The sequence below is a fragment of the Pangasianodon hypophthalmus genome, chromosome 29 (assembly GCF_027358585.1).
Source record: "Pangasianodon hypophthalmus isolate fPanHyp1 chromosome 29, fPanHyp1.pri, whole genome shotgun sequence".
Lineage (NCBI taxonomy): Eukaryota > Metazoa > Chordata > Actinopteri > Siluriformes > Pangasiidae > Pangasianodon > Pangasianodon hypophthalmus.
This window is the reverse complement of record NC_069738.1, coordinates 5,772,012-5,794,511: the sequence shown is the minus strand read 5'-3', so window position 1 is coordinate 5,794,511 and position 22,500 is coordinate 5,772,012. Positions and strand designations below refer to the sequence as shown.

Here is a 22,500-nt window from a genome sequence, read left to right as displayed (position 1 = left end):
AGATTGAAATGTCTAAGTGTCCTTCATTTTCATAGTCAGCTTTTAGTTTACACTTTGGCACCTGCGAATAATCGTTTAAACGATATTTAATCTACCCATTCAAAAAATAATTCACATCAATGTCACCTGATCAAATGTAATTTAGCGTAAAATCGGATGGTCAGTTTTGCTGTCCAGATTCTGAGGTTTGTTTTTTGTTCTTCATGTCCAAGCAAAACACAACACTGACACTCGCACATTCCAGGATGACGACTGTAGTGTGCGTAGGGACTCTGTGTGACTTGTTTGACATGAATATAGGAACACTGGGACACTCTGACTAGCCTGAAAAATCAGCACACCTTATTAAAAAAAAACAAAAAACAGAACAGAACAGAACAGAAGGTGGCTTGTTAGAATTGGGTTCCGTGGCTGGGAGTCCAAGAGAGCAAAACTGGCTGTGCTTTCAGGGTGGGAGAGACGTCATACTCTCTCCCTTGTCAGTCACAGTGACACTAGCCAATCGTTGGCATCTGTGACCTCAGATGTATGCGGAAGAGGGCAGATAGCCCTTTCCTCTGAGTGTGTTACGCCACCCTGTGGAAGCGCGTGTTAGCCTTCACCCTCCACGAGTTGTCATACTGTAGTATCTGGCATCCTTACCTGCCAGGTCTAGCACTGTTATTAAGGCAAAAATGTTTTTTTCATTTTTTGTTTATTTACAGTGCTATTGCTGAAAAAAACCACACAATATTCAGAATGATATATTTGGTCATTTTCTTTTCTTTAATATAACATAGTGGTAATATCATTAACTATCCTTGTAGACAGTTATTGTTGTAAAAAAATATATTATAGCAGCCCCAATGTTGACACAAATCTATAGAAATGTTTACAATAAAATATTTTTGGAGCATTCACATGAATGATGTGTTTATATTTCAGTATTCGATGAAGCAGCATTTAATGTTTCCCAGTGTTTTATAAAGAGAGGGTTCATCTCTCCGTTTCTGATTTATTCCACTTCCCAGCTCTATAACCAGAATCTGATGTAGTGCGGGCATTTTGACTGATAATCTATGTCTAGTGGTCCATTAGGGACAAGCAAGAGCAGAACTGCGTTACAGATTAGTCAGTCTGTCTGCGATGTAAAACAGCCACGGCAATCAGCTGCAGAGCTTCTGAAGTGCACTCGGTAAGTGAGTGAGGCTTTCTGTGTTGATTAAATTTGACTACGAGAGTCAATTTTCTTAATTAATTGAGAGCACATATGAAATAAAAGATCCCTGCTACCATTACACTGTATTTTTAAAGTGGTTGAATACATTATTATAAATCTAAATCCCCGGGTCTGTTGGCCTAAACCCTGCTGAGAACCTGTGGTGTGAGCTGAATCTGGAGGATCTGGAGCAATTCTGTGTTGAGAAGTATCTCAGATTCCTCGGTCTGTGTTCTCCAGTCTCAGTGCTGTCAGGCTGATACACAGAGGCTGCACAAAGTACTAAGTAAAGGGGTGCCAATAATTGTGACACTTCTGGTATTGTTCAAAATTTTTTTTTAGATAGACAGACAGAAAATCAGAGAGAGACTGACAGAGAAAGAAAGAAAGAAAGAAAGAGACAGACAGACAGACAGAGAGACAGACAAACAGAGACAGACAGACAGACTAACAGATACAGACAGACAGACGGACTAACAGAGACGGACAGACAGACGGACTAAAACAGACAGACAGACAGAAAAAGATTAACAGAATAATAGAGTCACAAAGACGCAGAGATAGATAGATAGATAGATAGATAGATAGATTGTATGGCTGCTGTGTGTGTGTGTGTGTGTGTGTGTGTTGTTCCTCCGATGCTCCCCCACAGTGGAGATATTCCTGACTACAGGTTTATAAATAGACACTGCGCACTTCTCTGTTCGTTTCGGGGTCTCTGTGTTCCTCTTCTCCTCCTCTTCTCCTCTTCCTTCTTCTCTCCCTCCCTCACTGCCTTTCCTTCTCTCAGCGCATCCGATGTGGAGGGCTGGGCAGCGTGTGTTCAGACATTCTCCTGCTGAAATGAGTCCTTCACTTTACACACACACACACACACACACCAGTCATGCTCTTTCATGTTAGTGCAGTACAGATGAAGAGAATATGAGGATGTGTTTGGGAGTGAATCACTCTGATGTCTGTGTAATGCAGCAGTGCAATGTTATTAACATTAAAATTCTGTTTGGGACAAAACATCTCAATTCAACATATGTTCCAAATTTTCTTTGTGAATCCGTCATGTCCGTCATTTTTACGTACTGTGAAGATTACACGTTGTTACCTTCTATAAAATGATGGGTAGAAATACACCGGGGTAATATACATATATCCCATTCAGACTGACATGCTGGTAAAGACTCTGTCATATCCTTTGGGAAGAATTTTTGCACTTTCTTAATTATAAAGGCACTCCAGGATGCACACGCTCTTTTCGGTTGTCCTCTCCAAAAACCAAACCAAAACTGAGTTTCAAATGATGAATAAAAAAATATTTACAATTCACAAAAGGACTTGTCAGTGGCCTTTTTGTCTGTTAGTCTTAGTGAAGAAGGCATGGCCTCTTTGTTAGTGTAGGAGGTGTGGTTTCTTTCTCTGTTAGTCTTCATGAAGGAGGAGTGGCCTCTTTGTCTTTTAGTCTTAGTGAAGGAGGCGTGGCCTATTTGTCTGTTAGGGAAAGAGGCATGACTTCTTCTACTGTTAGGGAAGGAGACATAGCTTCTTAGTCTATTAGTGAAGGAGGCGTGGCCTATTTGTCTGTTAGGGAAAGAGGCATGACTTCTACTGTTAGGGAAGGAGACATAGCTTCTTAGTCTATTAGTGAAGGAGGCGTGGCCTCTTTGTCTGTTAGTCTTAGTGAAGGAGGTGTGGCCTATTTCTTTGTTAAGGAAGGAAGCGTAGCCTCTTAGTCTGGTAGTGAAGGAGGTGTGGCCACTTTCACTTTATCTGTTAGTCTTTGTGAAGGAGGCTTTGCTTATTTGTATGTTAGTGAAAGAGACAGTTAGTGAAAGAAGGCATGGCCTCTGTGTTAGTGTAGGAGGTGTGGCTTCTTTCTCTGTTAGCCTTCATGAAGGAGGAGTGGCCTCTTTGTCTGTTAGTCTTAGTGAAGGAGGTGTGGCCTTTTTGTCTGTTAGTGAAGGAGGCATGGCCTTTTTGTCTGTTAGTGAAGGAGGCATGGCCTTTTTGTCTGTTAGTGAAGGAGACATGGCCTTTTTGTCTTTACTCTTAGAGAAAGAGTGGAGCGGTGCCTCTGGCTACGAGCATAAGTGCAGCCTACAGAACTGTTAAGGTCATGTGACCTACTATTAATCATACACAACTTGTGCTGACAAACTCCCTACGGCAAGAACATGTAGTAACATTTAAATAAATAAGCTTACATTAAAGATGTATTTGTGTTCAGTTAGAGCATGGCTCATAAATGTGGTACTAATAGAGAATGTTTTATATTTCTTGCTTTTTTTGGTATGACGAAACTCCTATCCCTGTCATTTATACAGCGATTGCTTATCCTCTGCAAATGAGACATAATTATTACAAACATTGTCCAGCAACATTACTTAACCAACCTCATCCCATCTGAATAGTACTTAATAATACTAAAACCAGCACGAAGCTCTGTGACTCAGTTTCTATAAGGAGCATGAAAATCATCTTTAAAAGTCAGATTTCTTTTATGGAGATGATGCGGGTCACTTTGACCCAAGAGGATGTTATATTATGGCTTGATATTCTTAACTTTTAAAGTAGTTTTAAAGTCAGAAGCTGTACACAGATCACCCAGGAGCAAATCTACCCGGAATATCTAGCATTGACTCGTTTGGTTTTGTTGGGGCTGATGCTGTATTTTTAGCTTTCGATAATCTAAAATGTCTGTTCCCTGTGCTATCTGTCTCGGGGATGAGGCTGTTGCCACAGATACCAGACAGAGAGATGGCCATGACTTTGCTCTCATGACGCGCACATGCGCACATGCACGCATGCACGCACTCACACACACACACACACACACACACACACACACACACAGGTTTAGTATGACACAGCCACCAGTGTTTTCAGTGGACGGTGAAGCCAAGTTTATCATTACCATGCACTCAAGCACTGAGGAAAACATGGTTATGAGGTAAAACTGCTGAATTTTATGTTTTATTCATGGCTAATTATTATAAAGTATGTGAAGGAGGCGAGGTCTTAATGAGGGAAGTGTGGCCTGTTTGTCTGGTAGTCGCAGTGAAGGAGGTGTGGCCTCTGTATCTGTTAGACTTAATGAAGGAGGCGTGGTCTTTTTGTGCCAAAGACGTGGTGTCTTTTTTTTTTTTTTTTAATTAGTTTTAGTGAAGGAGGCTTGGTGTCTTGGTGTCTAGTGAAAAAGTTATGGCCTCTATCTGTTAGTCTTAGTGAAGGAGGCATGGCCTTTTATCTTTTAGTCTTAGTGAAGGAGGAGTGGCCTATTTGTTTATTAGTTTTAGTGAAGGAGGTGTGGCCTATTTGTTTATTAGTTTTAGCGAAGGAGGTGTGGCCTATTTGTTTATTAGTTTTAATGAAGGAAGAGTGGCCTCTTTGTTTATTGATTTTAATGAAGGAGGAGTGGCCTCTTTGTTTATTAGTTTTAGTGAAGGAGGAGTGGCCTATCTGTTTATTAGTTTTAGTGAAGGAGGTGTGGCCTATTTGTTTATTAGTTTTAGCGAAGGAGGTGTGGCCTATTTGTTTATTAGTTTTAATGAAGGAAGAGTGGCCTCTTTGTTTATTGATTTTAATGAAGGAGGAGTGGCCTCTTTGTTTATTAGTTTTAGTGAAGGAGGAGTGGCCTATCTGTTTATTAGTTTTAGTGAAGGAGGAGTGGCCTATTTGTTTATTAGTTTTAGCGAAGGAGGAGTGGCCTCTTTGTTTATTAGTTTTAGTGAAGGAGTAGTGGCCCATTTGTTTATTACTTTTAGTGAAGGAGGAGTGGCCTATTTGTTTATTAGTTTTAGCGAAGGAGGTGTGGCCTCTTTGTTTATTAGTTTTAGTGAAGGAGGAGTGGCCTCTTTGTTTATTAGTTTTAGTGAAGGAGGAGTGGCCTATCTGTTTATTAGTTTTAGTGAAGGAGGTGTGGCCTATCTGTTTATTAGTTTTAGTGAAGGAGGAGTGGCCTATCTGTTTATTAGTTTTAGTGAAGGAGGAGTGGCCACTTTGTTCATGAAGGAGGCATGGCCTTTTTGTCTGTTAGTCTTAGTTAAGGAGGTGTGGCCTCTTTGTTAATGAAGGAGTCATGGTCACTTTGTTAGTCTTAATGAAGGAGGCATGACATCTTTCTTTGTTAGTCTTATTGAAGGAGGTGTGGCCTCTATTACATTTGCCAAAAGCTCAAAATTGAGCTTTTGGCAAATGTAAAAACTTGTATTGGAAAACAATGCATCAAAACAGGTTTAATTTAACTCACTTCCTTCACTAGGATTGTCCCTAAAATGCTAAATCATAATCATTTTTAATGTTTTTGTTTCATTTCGAAAGACTCTTAGAATGAATCCCAGTTTTAATAAATGGTTAGCTCTGCTTGTTTATTCCATGGAACCAGTTTTAATGAAGGTATTAGAGTAGAAGCATTGCTTGAAATATTGATGAGTCTGTATTAGTGGGAAGAAGACCACTCACTGGTTTAACTCAGAATCCTGGTTTGCCTTAGATTTATGTTGTAAGATTAGTTTTTTTTATCCAGTCCTCCGGGACGGGGTGTGTGTTTACGTCCTTTATGTCCATGCATTAATCTACCAAGTAAATATGCACCTAGAATTATTATCAAATCCACAAAAATAAGCAACAAAATGTAGTCTTCACCTCCCTGACCACTCAAATCTGCTGTTCTGCATGAGCAGGTGGAGCTGCGTGAGAAAGGTCAGATGCAGCACAAGCCATTTTAACACCCAATACTATTCTCTCCATTCTTTCTTCTCACTTCTCTTATATATTTCTCCTACATACTTCTCTTACACACCTCTCTCCCCATCTGCTTCCCCTTCCCATCCCTCTACAGCTCTACATTTATCTCTTCATTCCCACCGCTATCTCTCTGTCCATTTCTCTCACTAACTGAGCTGCATCCTTTAATATTTCATTTAAGAGTCTCAGAGGATTTTTCCCCAGAGAAATGCACTGTAGAGGAAGATACAGAGAGAAAGATGGAAATAAACACAGGTGGATTTAAGGCGCAATAGGACAGGCACAGAGAGGTATAGGGGCAAGTGAAATATCAATTTGAGGAGACAGTTTAGCTGGGGAAAAAAGACATTTTACACAGCATTTTTGCAGAAAAGCATCACTAAAGAAGCTGTTTGGAATTTTGTAGCTCCCTCTGCTGCCTGCGAGCTGAAATGCAATTGCATTGAAAACAGTTTTCAAACACAACTTTTTCTTCTCCCTTCTCCCTAACTAATCCCAAAGCCTCTGTTAAAATACATATGCCTTTTGATTTGCCTTTCAAAGAAAAAAAAGGAAGGTCAGGTAGCTTTGTTCCAGCTGGGGGGTGGAGCTCATTTCAGGGTTGGAAAAATATCAGTAAAATTCTGTAGACACTAGCGGATCCATTGCATGGCTACATTGGGAAGCACCATTTGGGAAGCATAAGATTTTATAAAAGATTAAATTAAAAACATATCTTAATTAAAATTAAATTTAATTAATAAAAAAAAAATTAAAATGCACCTTTAAAATATGTCTATAATAAGTACTCCGTGCCAGTGGAGTTGTTGCTGTGGGTGCTCAAGAAGGGGTCAAAACCAGAAAATATATTTGTAATTGGGACATGGGAAACTAGAAATCCACAGCTTGGAACTGAAATCAAGACTTCTCCAAGGCTAGAACCTTTTAGGCTAGTGGGCGGAGACATTTTGTAGCCTTTGAAACATCCTAATTTATCCACCGAAAGCTAGTTCCTTTACAGTGGAAAATTGTTGATAAGTTCTGACATCTCTACTTCCACAAACACACATTGAATCAATATCTGGAAGTCAGTACGCTGTATGAGTACACACTTCCCTTCATTCTCTTTAAACACTCCTGTGTACTGCAGCAGTCACCTTGTGTTTATACCACTATAAGCTCCTTGTCTTTGTGATCTATACACACACACTGAGTACTGCAGACCCAAGCCCAAAGAGGACTACTGAGACTGTATTTGTTGAAACACTTAATCCACTGCAAAGGATGATCCCACAGTTAATACTCTGTACTCCAACATGATTGATTATTAGGGGTGTGTATCGCTTATTCTCAGATGAAACAATGATAATAATAATTGTTGTTTAATCATTCCATGTAAAAAGTATGCAGACAGAAATGAAATATGATTGATTTAAAGCCATTTCAATATGATTTGGTGCAATATGGCACAATACAATGTGATTCAGTATTCAGTGGTTTTTAATTAAAATAAAAACACCTCCACTAATGAGACTGACACCAATATAGGCAACGCCTCCTTCACTGAGACTGACAGCAACAAAGGCCACACCTCCTTCACTGGCACTGACAATAATATTGGCCACACGCCCTTCACTGAAAATGACAGCAACATAGGCCACACCTCCTTCACAAACACTGATGGTAGTATAGGCCACACCTTCTTCACTAGCACTGACAGTAATATAGGCCACACCTCCTTCACTGAGACTGACAACAACATAGGCCACACCTCCTTCACTGAGACTGACAACAACATAGGCCACACCTCCTTCACTGAGAATAATAACAACATAGGCCTCTTCTCTTTCACTTTGACTGAAAGGTGCATAGGCCACGCCTCCTTCACTGGAACTGAGATTATAAATCAATACATTTGTATCATAAATGTACTGATTTATAATCTCAGTTCCAGTGAGGGAGGCGTGGCCTATGCACTTTCAGTCAAGGTGAAGGAGACATGGCCTTTTTACTCTTTATTCTATTACACACATGTATTTGGAAATACGAGACAGATTTAGCACTTGCGTGAATCACTCTGATTTCTCCTCGTGTATTTTTAGTACCATACGCATCTGAAGTTATTATATTATATAAAAGCCAGAGATCTGTGCCTCATGTGACTCATAGCTCTATGACATTGAGAGAGTTTGTGTCAGAAATGTGTCTCAGTGTCTCAGTAAACTCATTACCACACACTGATTGCAGTGATACCGAGCCCTTGATTTGTGACTCCGTCCCCACTAGCGAGGGAAACAATACCATTGTACACCATAGCACACTTTCACTCTAGCTTTAATTAGGGGTGGATCAATATGAAAAATTTTCTTTATGATAACTGCCCAAATCAATAATTCGATTTTTAGCATATAATGGTGTATGTTTATCGGTTTTCAAATACATTCAAAATGGACAATATTGAATGACAAACAACAAGGAAGCAGCATTGCATGGTTTCATTTATTTAGTATTATATCACAGTGCTGTCAAATTCTCGATTCTGATTGGTCAGAAAGGGTTGTTTAATTTCTCAGACAGTAGTGCCTGCTCCAGTACAGCTGCTATAATCATTTCTGTACTAACGGGGCCTAGATCATGTATATTTAAAATAAAAATTCATGACTATTTTATGATTTGTCTCTCAGCACATACTGTTTCTTTGATTAGATATGGCGTTGTATGAATAAGTGTGCTGCCCTGTTTTCTTCCAAACCTCCCTGTAGAGCTGAAGCTCATTGCAGTGCTCTGACCACACACTGTATGCTTTCTTCTCTTGCATTTATTTATTTATTTTTATTATTTTCCAGTGGTGTTTGACACTTGTTTGATTGATGTGTCCTACATTATGATTTACTGTGCTGTATTTAGGAATTTCTATGAAATGTTATTCTCAGTGCACCACTATTTTTATCACTGTGTATAGAGTGTCCAGCTTTCTGAGAAAAGGATTAGCAAGGTACAAACAGCATTTTTGGAGGACGTTTCTTGGTAAAGCTCCATTCTTTTTTCTCTAACCTGAGGGTTAACATTTTATTGTTGTTTTCAGAGGCTTCATTAGGGGTCCTAGATTTCTGTAAAGCAGAAAATAAGCCTTGCACCCAAAGATCAGCTGAATGCCATCAGTCCCTTACTGCTGTTGTTGTGTATGAATGCAAATCGTCTAATTGCTCCAGGATTTTATTGAAACGTGCAGCTCACCATCAGTAGTATTTTTTTTGAGTAGTCCAACACTAATCAACTTCTATTTGGAAGCGTAAGTGTTTGGTTGCCAGATTCCCATTCCCAGTATATAGCCTCGTAAGGCACATCACAGTACAATCTAATGTTGGGCTTTCAGTAATACCATACCCTCAAAGGACTCAGAATTGTCATATTTACACCATCCTTTTGTAGTTCATTTTTTTTTTCATCATCCATTAGTCTATGCCTCCACTTCTTCTTGAGTGGTGCAGTACGTTAGTTGGCCACCCAAAACAGATCGGCTAAACGCCATTAGTCCCTCAGTGCTGTTGTCAGTTAAGAATGCGGGCCTTATGCCCAGCTCTCACAACACAGATGAACATCTAATTGCGCCAAGAGGGATCCTAATGGAAAGTGCAGTTCACTCTCAGTGTCAGCATGCCTGCTAAAACAAATATGACTCACTCTGCTATTACTTATGTTTGTTCATATTTTCATATCTATTTTCCAATAAGACCACTTAGTCCTTTGTCATGGGTTTTGAGGCGATTTGCTTTTCCATTTTTGGTTTTGGATGCCTGCAGCAGTGTGTGACTTTTTATTATGCTGCTCAGCTCTGTATATACTGAAGACTCAGAGAGAAAAAGGCCAAGCCAAGCTGAACATGTCTGCTGAATAATTAACATTCCCCCCCATGCCGATGTTAAGTCTGGTCGGGTAGTATAAACTGGACAGGCTTCTTGCCTTTCTGTTGTGAGTCAGACGTGTTCAGAGTTTGTGACTCAAGCCCAAAAGTTATGTCAATATTTACGTGGGGAGAGTTATGTGTATTCAGAGTTAGGCACTTGTTTAAGACAAATGTCTGGGTGTGGCATTCTATGCTAATCAACTGCAACTGTGCACCTTCAAGGTTGGCAGATTTTTCCTGAGTAGTAAAACAAGCACTTGTCTTTAAAGCTGAAAAAAAAAATCGGGGATAGAAAATGTGGACTGAAGAAAAAATAATGTTTTTCATCAAACATATATCGCACATGAAAAATGCGCTTAGGTCTGAGGTCAAAGTTGTGCGTAACTGAGATGCGTCTCTGTTTTAAGCAAACTCCACCCTGTTTGCGTAACTATTGCGTAACTTCTGAATTGTGTTCAAGTCTGTAGTTACACCCGAGGTCTGAATAATGATACACACAATTTTGATATTAAATCCTCACTAAGCAAGCGTAAGTTGACTCAATGTCAAATCAGTGAATACAGCTCTGATTGTGAATGGATTATGTGTGATCTGTGATGCTTGTTGAATTTTTTCAACACCTATATTTTTTATTTCTGCAGATGGAGCAACTAAGAAGCTACGCAGCACGATCAGGAGGAGCACGGAGACAGGCATTGCCGTAGAGATGAGGAACCGAGTGACGCGGCAGGGGAGTAAGGAGTCAACAGATGGTAGCACTAACAGTAACAGCTCAGAAGGAACGTGAGTGGAGAGGCATATATTTTTAAATTGTTCAGTGGTTCGTATTCAGAGTATGCGTTCTGTTACTGATGCTCTATGAGCCATACTTGTGTAGTTTGCTCTGTTGTGTTTACAGCGTAAAATGTTTCATGCCCGATAGTTTCATCTTCCCTACCACCCGACTGGGCCCAGAGAGCCAGTTCAGCGACTTCCTGGATGGCCTTGGCCCTGCCCAGATTGTTGGGCGTCAGACATTAGCCACACCTCCAATGGGTCAGTCTCAAGCAGAGAATGTATTTCTTATTACAAAACATACCAAATGTGCTGCTTCTAAACAACTTCAAATAAATACCTGATACACCAATGATCTTTTTATTTGGTCAGGGGTTAACTTTTAGAAGCTGAGAGGATTTTTTATGAGCTTGAATAAATCCTTCAGGAATATGTGTTAGGGTATATTGCTTCTTTAAGCTACACCCTTAATTCATCAGATTATTTTTGGCATAATTGGTATACTTTGTATTTTGGTCATTGTTTGCTAGTCTAATGATTTGTTATAGACTACACTGTCCTGTGTCTCCATCTGCTGTTCAATAGGATAAATCGCAAAATTGACCATATAACCATACAAGCTGAAATCCAGAAATGTATTATTATTATATTATTTTTGTATTAAAAAAATCAATGTGAATGAAATATCTCATTCAAAGATCATTTAAATCATTTACTAACAAATCCTTCATGTAAATGTATCCCCTGTAATATTATAAATATGATAATAAAACCTAAACATTAGTACTAAAGCTCAGTGTTCCATTAAAAGCATTTTTATTATTGCATTATTATGTCCACCTGTGTAGGCGACGTCCATATCGGAGTGATGGATCGAGGTGGTCAAATCGAGGTGGAAATCACCCAAGCCAGGGGTTTAACCCCTAAACCAGGCTCAAAGAACATTCCAGGTAAAACTATGATGTCCTAAGATCAACTCACATTCCCTTTAATTCATTAGGCAGTCATTTTTTTTCAATGCAAGGTAGAATCATATCTAACAGTGTAGTCCTAGGATTTGAATTCACAATTGTCTAGTCACTAGCACATAACCTAAAACTCTAAGCTTCCACAGAAAGAACTAAGTCTAGAAATATAGGCACTGTTTTTTTTTCCTGAATAAGAATGGATTTTAACTTTGTGCCTGCAGCAACGTATGCAAAGGTTTATGTCCTGGAGAATGGAGCGTGTCTCTCCAAGAAGAAAACCAAAGTGGTGAAGAAAACTCTGGACCCGACCTACCAGCAAACACTGCTGTTTGATGAAAGCCCTCAGGGCAAAGTGTTACAGGTACGCAAATGAATCACAAGCAGCTAGCTCTGGTCTGTTCACTGCATATCAATGTTCTTTTCCGTTCTTCTCAGTTTTTAGCCCCTTGGGAATCCTCAGTGAAGGGTCTCTCTGTGCTGTAACATTTACAAATATGACCTAAAAATCTCCTCAATAATCATATCAAATTAGCTTATGTTAACAAGCTGGTTGAGTTAGCAGTGTAGATTATTGACAGTTATAAATATGGCTTAAAAAATCTCAGACATCTTGTCAGGTTAGCTCATGTTAGCTAATTGACTCATGTTAGCAGTGAAGATTGTTTACATTTACAAATGTGATTATAAATGTAACTTGAATATTAATGTGATAATCATGTCATCCTATCAAGCTGATGTTGGTTAGCTTGTTTGTATTAGCAGTAAGAACATATACATTGTTTACATGTATAACTATGGCTTAAATTCTTTCAGAAATCCTGTCAGGTTAGCCCATGTTAGTTAGCTAGTTTGTATTAGCAGTAACCGTTGTTTACATGTATAACTATGGCTTAATTTCTCTCAGAAATCCTGCCAGGATAGCCCATGTTAGTTAGCTAGTTTGTATTAGCAGTAACACTTGTTTACATATATAAGTATGGCTTAAATTCTCTCAATAATCCTGTCAGGTTAGTCCATGTTAGTTAGCTAGTTTGTATTAGCAGTAGCACTTGTGTACATATATAAGTATGGGTTAAATTCTCTCAAAAATCCTATCAGGTTAGCCCATGTTAGTTAGCTAGTTTGTATTAGCAGTAACAGTTGTTTACATGTATAACTATGGCTTCATTTCTCTCAGAAATCCTGTCAGGATAGCCCATGTTAGTTAGCTAGTTTGTATTAGGAGTAGCACTTGTTTACATATATAAGTATGGCTTAAATTCTCTCAATAATTCTGTCAGGTTAGCCCATGTTAGATAGCTAGTTTGTATTAGCAGTAACAGTTGTTTACATGTATAACTATGGCTTAAATCCTCTCAGAAATCCTGTCAGGTTAGCCCATGTTAGTTAGCTAGTTTGTATTAGCAGTAGCACTTGTTTACATATATAAGTATGGCTTAAATTCTCTCAATAATCCTGTCAGGTTAGTCCATGTTAGTTAGCTAGTTTGTATTAGCAGTAAAAATTGTTTAAATGTATAAACATGCTTAAATTCTGTCAGAAATCCTGTCAGCTTAGCGCATCGCAATTAACTGGCTAAGAAAATCTGTGAAAATAACATTACATATATACAGTATACAGTACATGAAGAAGAATCCAGGAAGTAACTTCGGTGTACTTCAGTACACATAATGGATGTAATAAAAGTTCAGCATAGTACACAGTATCTCCAGAGAAACAGGACAAAAATACTTCAACAGTTAAGCAATCAAAGTGCTTCTGAGGTTGTTGGAGGTGAAACCCCAGCACTAATCGTTTGCCCCGCTGTCCGCTAGGTGATTGTGTGGGGCGATTATGGCCGCATGGACACCAAGTGCTTCATGGGAATGGCCCAGATCCTCCTGGATGAGCTGGATTTGTCCTCCATGATTGGCGGCTGGTACAAGCTGTTCCCCACTTCCTCTCTCGCCGAGCCCAGCATCGGCCCGCTTACCCGACGCCTCTCACAGTCCTCACTCGAGAGTGCCACCAGCCCCTCGTGCACCTAGAAAAGGCCCTTCCTCCATGTCTTCTCTCTGTGTCATTATGGTCCTGTTCTCTTTTTTGTGCAATTCATTCTTAAACACAACTCTCCGGCACCGTGAGTGGAAACGCATACTGTCTATCACATGCACTTCATTCGGTCTGTTTGTCTCTTCCTGGTTTGTTATAGCAAGAGACAAGTGTTAAATCACACACACCTTTTTGTCTAACTCTCCCACAAGCTGGAAGGCTGCTAATCCAGAAGCATACACACACACACACACACACACACACACACACAAACACTAACAGATATCAACAGTTGAATGTGCAACAAAATAGAGGATTTTATTTATAACCAGCATACATGCAGAAAATCTGTGGTAAAGTGAGATTTGGCTTGTCAGTTGACACACACAGACATACAGACACACACACACACATTTTCCAGAGTTTTCCAGAAGATGTAGCATTTATACATGCGCAACCCATAAAGAGCAGAATGCTTATGATCATCACGCTTACGCTCCACCCCGGCTCACTCCAAAAAAAAAAAAAAAAATCAGTTTCACTTCTGTTTTCCTAAAACTCTCTATGCCAAACCTGCTCAAATGTTTATTTTTTAAAACCAAAGCAATTCTTCTTATATGTAGTGTTTGTAGAGTATGGATATGTAGCAGAATCAATGACTTAGGTGAGATGCAAAAACAAAAAGAAAAAAAAAAAAACTTTAGAATTAGTCTAATGTAAACACAGTCAGGTCCAGAATGGTTTCACCCTTGATAAAGATAAAGCTGTCTAAAATAAACAGAACAGATGACATTTTAAAATCTCACTGAAATACATTTTAACTGTATTCCTCAGAAATAGAGCTGTCAGACAGACACTTTTCTTTGTACATGGATGCGACATCCATTAACAAACACACCAGCACTGAGCCTTTCCCTTTAATTACCCAGAATTTTCCAGAAGGATTCCTTCACATTTCTTCAACTCATGAAACATCTTTAATCGGATTAAGAGTTGACGTGTCCCGATATAAATTTTTTTACATCACAATATTTGCCTTTAGCACAGTTTACAAGGTTATGTGATTGCCTTCCCCGAGCCTGCAATGCTGCCCTCAAAACAGTCAAAAATATAGTCCCTTAGAAGGCAACTGTCCCTGTGCTGCCTCCAGAATGGGTCAGACTTTTATCTCAGAAGCACAAACACTGCCCAAAAGATTTGCCAAGTAGCCTCTTTTTAAAAATGGAATGGTTATATCATCAAGTATACGTGATATAATTATGGTGTGTGCTGTATATTGTGATAGATCATATCAGGTGTGGACAAATCACAAGCCTGGGAGAAGCAGCCTGCATGTCTGGGCTGTTCATTTTTTATTTATAGTGGACAAGTAGATTCAGCAGATGTAATTAATTGTTAGATAGTAGGTTGTTCAGAGAAATAAAAAATGGCCAGAGAAAGAATTCATGCCCTACTGACTTTCACAAAGCAATCTTTACTCACTATGTATGTTAAAAACATAACATGTTTTATATGTTTCATGGTGGAGTGATACACTACAAGCATGCGCTACTCGATCTAATCAACCAAGGTTACATTCTGTTGATTATTAGAAACTATTTTCATTAATTGAATAAATTTACTCGTACAGATGAGTTATTTACAAAAATATACAAAAGTGCAAACCTGTCATACAACTCCATCATACAGTGGCATTTTAACTGTAAATAAAGTCACGTCCAGCAAAATACATTACCAGGAGCACTTGAGGACTATGGCTACACAGAATCTTCCTCTTCACAAGAATTTGCATATTCACTGATTTTCATTATTTAATGCAGCTAGCTAAATAACTAGTTTGGGGTTAATTAATTTACAGTAGGTTTCTGTTCAACCAAAACTTGAGACTGAGCAGAACATTGAAGATAATGAATTTTATGATTTGTCCATCTCTGCATATGATTAAGCATATTCCAGCTCCACGGATCAATCTGGTCATTGTAAAATGATGATTTTATTTTTTATTCAACCATGTTTCAGGTCATTTTGCAGCATACTTGAGGAAACTCGAAGATCCACTGAGGTTCAGATTTCAATCAGTTTTTTTGACTCTAATAAAATAATAATACCGTTGGTCCTAATGATGGCCTCCAGGCCAGCTGTATAAAAAAAAAAACAGTAAAATATTTTACCATTTTTATTTTACAGTGACTATTATTTTCTTTTTCCTTATCCCGTTTCTGATGCCAAAATGTGCCTCGGCGGTAACAGGGAGTTTATTTTTAGCGTCAGAACACCGTAGCACTTTCTCAGAGTCCCAGTGCCATTTAGGATTTGATGTTTATCGATTGCTGACAATAAGGGCTTTTTGATTTTCCTGGTAGCACTTTGTCCTGATGGCAAACAGAGACCACATCTTTACATTTTTACACCCCAGTAAGTCATGAAATACCAACAGTCATTTAGTTATGTGCAATTTCTGATTTCATTACATCATTTAAATCCAAATTTCCTATACATTTAAGCATATGGATCATTATCCATGCTGTATGTTTCCTTTATCTTTATCAAGGGTGTTTGTAATTCAGGATTCGGGGGTGACTGTCAAGACGCACACACACACACACACACACACTCTACTAAAGGGCAGGGCTCAAATTCACCAGTCAGGTTATTTAAATGCACATAACTCCTGTTACATATGGTAGCATAAATGTATGAATTCAAACAGAGGACATTAAAATATATATATATATATATATATATAGACAATATATAAAAATAAGATATTTGTGTTAATGTATTTATTATCTGCATGTTTACTCACAAAAAAAACAAATATAGAGTGTTGTTTTAAGCTTGCCTTTAAATGCATATAGACTATATAGACTGTATTTTTTTGCCAATGCTGTCATTTTGATTTCTTTCTTTTTTATTTTATTTTATTTTTTTTTTGATGAATGTTGGATCTGCACTGAAGGGTAGCTTCATGACAAGGCTCTGTTCAGTTTCTCCGGCTGTAAAGTGAACCAACGTTCAACTGAACAACTAAACCAGCAGCTCAATTTGTACTACAGAAGAGCAAAAAGTGTCATGAACATGAAGTCTTATTAACAAACCTGGTGGACCTTTGGGGATTTTTTGTGCGCGGACGATGGAGCCTTTTCTCTCGACCAGCATCTAGATCTAAAAGACTAAAGGCTTTATCCTGGAGGTCATGAGTGGAAATGAATATCGGTTTGAAGATCAGTCGCCTGTTAATCAAAGCCCAAGATTGACGGATTTTCTCAATGTGCTATTGGAGCTCTTTAAACTCTGGGATTGTAGCTAAACAGCTCAAATCATCTTCTCCAGTCAGCCTTAGGCACCATGGAGACTTCTCAAGACATTTCTTGTTTTTTCTTTTTTTATATTTTTTTATGTGGTCCTTCTTACATATCTTAGATCTGTACACAGGATTAAGTGTGTTAAGTTCTTGAGTATTTCTACATCCGACTTTTCTTTTCTCAACGCAGAACATCATGTCACAGATCATGCCCCTCATTAATGTCTCAACAGTTTTTTTCCACCCATTTCTTGAAGGATAAAAATAATATTTAAGGAACCTTTTTAAGTTAGATTTTTAAACCCCACATGTTCAAAGACACTGCTTAGTGGCCATAGCTAATCAAGCTTAGTGTTTACATGAAAAAGACACACTTGATTGAGATCATTTGCCAAAGTGCTTCTCACACATTTAGAATTTGAATCTGTAAATCTGACCTAAATCTTCTCCATGTTATGGACTACATAGTGAAATGCATATCATGACTTTCTTATATTACCATTTTGAGTTGATAATTATATGTGTGCTATGTTTTGATTTAACCCTTGTGTAGTCTTAACACTATGTATACTCCCCTTGTCCTAAGGGTCAAAAATGACATGCCTAAACCCCTAAAACAAAGCAGCTTAATTGAATTTTAAAACCCAAGTCTATTTTTCAGGAAGAAACAACCTGTCAATCATCACAAACTTTGTGAAAATCTTGGTTTTCCCTCTTCACAGTGCAGAAAGACTGCATGTAATCAGTGGACACCACTCGTTTTCTCTGCTGGTAAACATAGTGGCAGGTCATTTTTGATGCTTAAGACAACACAAGGGTTAACAGGAGGTAAGCTCATCCACTCTGACGTCTGTGCATTTATGGAAATATTTTATGAACTTTCCTAAACTGTTAAAATAGGAGACGGTGTTATCGAAATAGGCATTCACAATGTAAGTTAATCAAACCTGCTGTTATTATGATGAACAACGTTTCCCATAGCAGCTCATCTTCAACTTTCATCAATTTCTATTTAACATAACTTTCCAAAAAGTGGGATTTTGGACAAACAGCTTAGGTCTTTTTCACGCTTGAAATTTTTAAGAGACTTGGGGAAAAAATCCATGCTCGGGGCCACATGCTGATTAATCTGATTGGTTCAACTTATCACGTTATGTCCTGTGACTACTTTCATGATGCAGGCAAAAGGGTTATTGATATATAAAACCAAATTTCACAGGACAAGTGTACTGTAATTAGCTCACCTTTGCGGTGTGAGCGCTTGTGAAAAATGCACGTCTGATGTCTGTCTGCACTAAAAATCTTAAAATCTTCAAAAAATCGAAAAGAGAAAAAAACTCCAAAAGACTCAAATGATTTTTATATCAGATCTGCTCTTAGTTTGTATTAGAGGTATTCCCTCATGGAGACTTGCTTTGCAAATGGAAGAACCTAGTGCTTACCATTTTGCTCGATCAGCGGCTCTGAAGGAATTCTTCAATGTGAACACAAACCTGCGATTTCGAGCCCCGCCCCAAAATGAGCCCAGAATCGGTCTGGAGTGCTAACTCTATATTCAGACCAAGTGTGAAAACGCCCTTAGAGAAAGGCGAGTCTTTTTTTGTCAGGTTTTTTTACATCCCTAGTCTCTTATATGAAACAGTTTTCTTTACCTCTTTAGAGATTTCTGTACATAATGACATTATGTTTAAGCCAGAACATCACTGCAAAACAAATGCACATTCTGGACCTTGCTCATTCTGTTGCCCGTTTTTTGTCCTGAAGGCCAAAAAGGCTTACATAATAGCTTAAAAACTATCATTCAAAACATAATACCAACAATATTGGCTTTAAACCAAGCTTGAGTCTCCAGGAATATTTACTGTCTACATTTATTCGTTTTTGCCTATTTTCATTAAGACGTCATTCCATTTAGGAGGAAATATGCTCCTCTGGGCTAATATGAAATCCTCTGAACTGCTTGTAAAAAAAAGAGTGGAAGATTTCTGGTTTTGTGGTTTGCTTTTATACATCAAGTATCACCATCCTCTCCTCTTTGACATTCATGTTGCTAAAACTCAAAGAGTCAAAATCGAGATCTGGAGTATACATTTCTTACATTGCTTCAGTGGGAAGTGTATGTATTTCATGGTTTTGTTTTTGCACAAGTTTCCTTAACCACTGAGAAGAAACTAATTTTATTCTAAAGGTTCCTATATGACTGTACTAAAAACACTTTTTTTTTCACTTTTTCACAGCTGAATGTTTTGTCCTCTGAAATAACTATTAGATATTGCTATTTTTCCATGTGATTTTTATGTATACTTGGCACTTGAGATTGTACATGTCCTTTACCTGTAAATGAAGTAATTACACACTTTTATTGGCTTTGCAGGTCTGAAGAATGACAAGAGCAGAAAACGAACACCGAATGCATGAATACTTGTATCCTAGTAGTTTTTTTTTTTTTTCAGGTCTAGTGGTTGGTTTTATTGTGTTGGATTCAGATTAAGTTTGATTAAGGGCAACAGTGAGATGGGCCTTTGAGCTTTCTCTACCTGTCTTGGTCATTTCTGCGGTTTGAGCGTGTCGCGTTGTGGTGCAGCGGGTAGCGTTGCTGTCTCACTGGTCCATGGTCCCTGGTTTGATCCTGAGGTTGGGTAACTGTCTGTAGAGAATTTTGCATGTTCCTGTATCAATGTGGCTTTTCTCCAGGTTCCCTAGCTTCCTCTCTCCTCCTAAAAACACACCAGAAGGTGGATCGAGTAAGCTAAATTGGCCCTAGGTGTGAATGAGTGTGTGAATGATGCCCTGCTGTGGACTGGCATCCCAACCAGGGTGTATTCTCACCTCATAACCAGTGTTCCTGGGACAGATCCACAGAGATTACAGATCCACTGAGACCCTGACCATTGTTTCGATTTGTTTATGTCAATAAAGGTCATAAAGCCTACTGGATGCTTTAGGTAAATATGTACACTGTACACACAATCTGCATTGAAGTCCACAATAACAGGGAAGTGAAAGCTGCATGATTTTGCAAGCGCATTTTAAGAAAGTTGTTTGTAAAGTTGACCTATAGAATTATGCTATGTTTTGTGTAGTTTATCTCTGGCTTGGCTTGTTCTTAATGCTTTAGCCAGACTTTGGAAAAAAAAAAAAAGTAACAAGAAAAAACTTTAAAGGTCAAAGTGATGTACTACCAGTTGTATGATGTAGTACAAATTGTTTTCCTGGTAGATGACCTTGAGGATTGTGGTGCTGAGGTGACACCAGTATGGGTGCCCACATCTGGAGGATGATCTTAGCACATGTGGAAAGATAGCTCAAGTTACTAAACTTACTAAAATTACAATGGTTAATGCTAGTGTGATGGACAGTGTTATGGTTCATGTTTTTTCCTATGACTTCATCCATATCAAATCAAATGAAATTAGTCTAGCTTGTTAGATTGTTGTGAATTTTGGATAACATCCGGTTGTAACATGGTCTCATGATTGCAGTTTTTCTGCCCCATTTTCTCCCATTTTGGTCATTCCCCATTTCCCACCCCCACACTAGCTCTCCCCTATCACACAATAGCTATCAACCAGAGAGAGCCAGAGAGAGTGAAGGATAAAACTTGCTTCCACTAATACATGTGAAGCCATCCAACCACATCTTTTTGAACTGCTGCTCATTCTGAGCCACAGAGCAGCTGAAAAAAACCTCTGAGGAAAGTGCTATCTGCCCTCTTACGCATACATGAGCTCACAGACACCCACGATTGGCTGGTTTCGCTCTGATTGACAGGGAATAGTGTATGCCATCCCTAACACCCAGAGAAAATGGCAAGTTTTGTTCTCTTGGACTTCCTGCCACGGACAGCTGTGGTTTGGTCGGGATTTGGACTTTCCCAACAACACGGCAGAAGTTTTCTTTTGTGCCACTGAGGAGCCCTCATGATTGCAAATTTGTAATATTTCATGAAAAGTTAAGATCTGGTTGAGAGGGCAGGTTATTTCTTGTAGCTTTAAATACAACTTTATTTGTTACATTCCAAGAAAATCGCTGTTTTTGCTGAGAAATTTGAAGGCCAAGTTGGAGAGACTACTTAGGTTGTTTTCCGAACTCTAGTGTTTTACAGAAGAGTTTTTACTAGAATTCACTGTAGCAAGAAATGGTTATCTAGAAAACATAAAAGAAGTGCGACAGGGAATGGCATGACTCTGATGTATAGTAGACTATTTAGTAGCTAATTGGTTAATTAGTGGCATGGATGTCATTGTGTTCTACATAAACCCATTCAGTTAGCTAAAACTTGACAAGCTAAAGAAATATGGCCTCTAGCTAAACGTTACAGATAATTTTACGCTGTATTTCATTACACACTGTTGCTTGCAATGCATTGTGGGTAATACACACAGTTCCTTGGCCACCAAGAATAGCGCATGCAAAAATAACCAAAAAAAAAAAAAAGTCTGAACAGGCTCTGTGTTCTAGCATTTAGGACTATTCTTAAAATACCTGATGTTCTAGTAAGTGTTTGGACTATGAACTTCAGAGACTTGGTGTGAGGAGTGCTATTGCGATTGGTAGTGATGAAACCCTTTCTGTGTCTTTGTGAGGTTTCCCTCGCTAGCATGTTTTGTACCTGTTACGTCTCCGCATATTCTAATATGAACACTAGATGGTGTGTTTTTCACTTTACTGACTGTCTGATTGCTGGATCCTGATGATTTATGCAGCTTAAATGCTCAGAATTTGAATCAGACGAGAGATTTGACACCAAATGGCAGGCCTTTCAATTGTTGGTCACTTTAAAAAAGACGAACACGCGTTGAGCTATCGTGAGATGTTGTTTTATTTTTTTAAACAAAACACTGGAACAGGGAGTTTTTTAGAGAGCGTTTCACTGGAGGCTGGGAAAATTTATTGTCTAAATTCTATCTTTGAAATGTTTTCATGAGGGCTTTGTAAAGTCATTTACTTTATTTAAGAGGAGTGTTATTGGTGTGTTGGAATCCTGTTTGGTCGGTTTAAAGGCTTGAGTATTTTCCTGTGATGTATCTGTTTGTTAACAATGATTGATGAATGTATTAACTTGATTATTGCTGAGATGTAATGAGAGTAAATGAAATCTTATTTGCTTGAAAAAAGGGTTAGTGCAAATTTCTTTTCAGCTCTGTAGAGGCTGAGGAAGCATTTTATTTCATTTTTATTACAGACAGAAACAGATTCATTTAGATCTGTGATTAAAAGGGATTTTAAAAACGGATCTAAATGAATCTGTTTCTGTCTGTAATCTGTAACCAAGGGTCGAGTAGCACACCTTTGTGCTTTCTGTGGGTAGCACTCTAACATGCTGGTTTCCACTTATGGCAGGTTATAACGTCATATTTGTGTATTCAGAGGAAACATCAACAGAAGAATATGAACTTTACTATTTTGTAGCATGAGTTTGCCTTCCGTTCAGTTTGCAATAACCTCTAAAAGCTGGTCAGAAGAAAGGGCGGGGTTTAGCCTCATTTGGTTCAGTTTTGTTTATAAATGCTTTATAAACAGGTTATAAACCCAACTCACAATAATCTTTTGTATTAATTTCATTTGCACTATAACTAGGGTTTTAGGGAATCATTTT

General features: G+C 38.4%; 1 protein-coding gene across 3 annotated transcripts in view; it reads left to right on the top strand.

Annotated features, from left to right (window-relative positions):
• Positions 1-22,500, top strand: part of rims3 (regulating synaptic membrane exocytosis 3) — a 61,773-nt gene that overhangs the window by 38,797 nt on the left and 476 nt on the right. For all 3 annotated transcript variants that reach the window (XM_026942261.3, XM_026942259.3, XM_053231442.1), the window contains exons 3-7: positions 10,466-10,607; positions 10,747-10,859; positions 11,447-11,548; positions 11,788-11,927; positions 13,381-22,500. The exon at positions 13,381-22,500 is cut by the window's right edge and continues 476 nt beyond it. In XM_026942261.3, the coding sequence (XP_026798062.1) occupies positions 10,466-10,607; positions 10,747-10,859; positions 11,447-11,548; positions 11,788-11,927; positions 13,381-13,593 (710 nt within the window). In that variant the 3' untranslated portion in view covers positions 13,594-22,500. The remainder of the gene's footprint in view (positions 1-10,465; positions 10,608-10,746; positions 10,860-11,446; positions 11,549-11,787; positions 11,928-13,380) is intronic.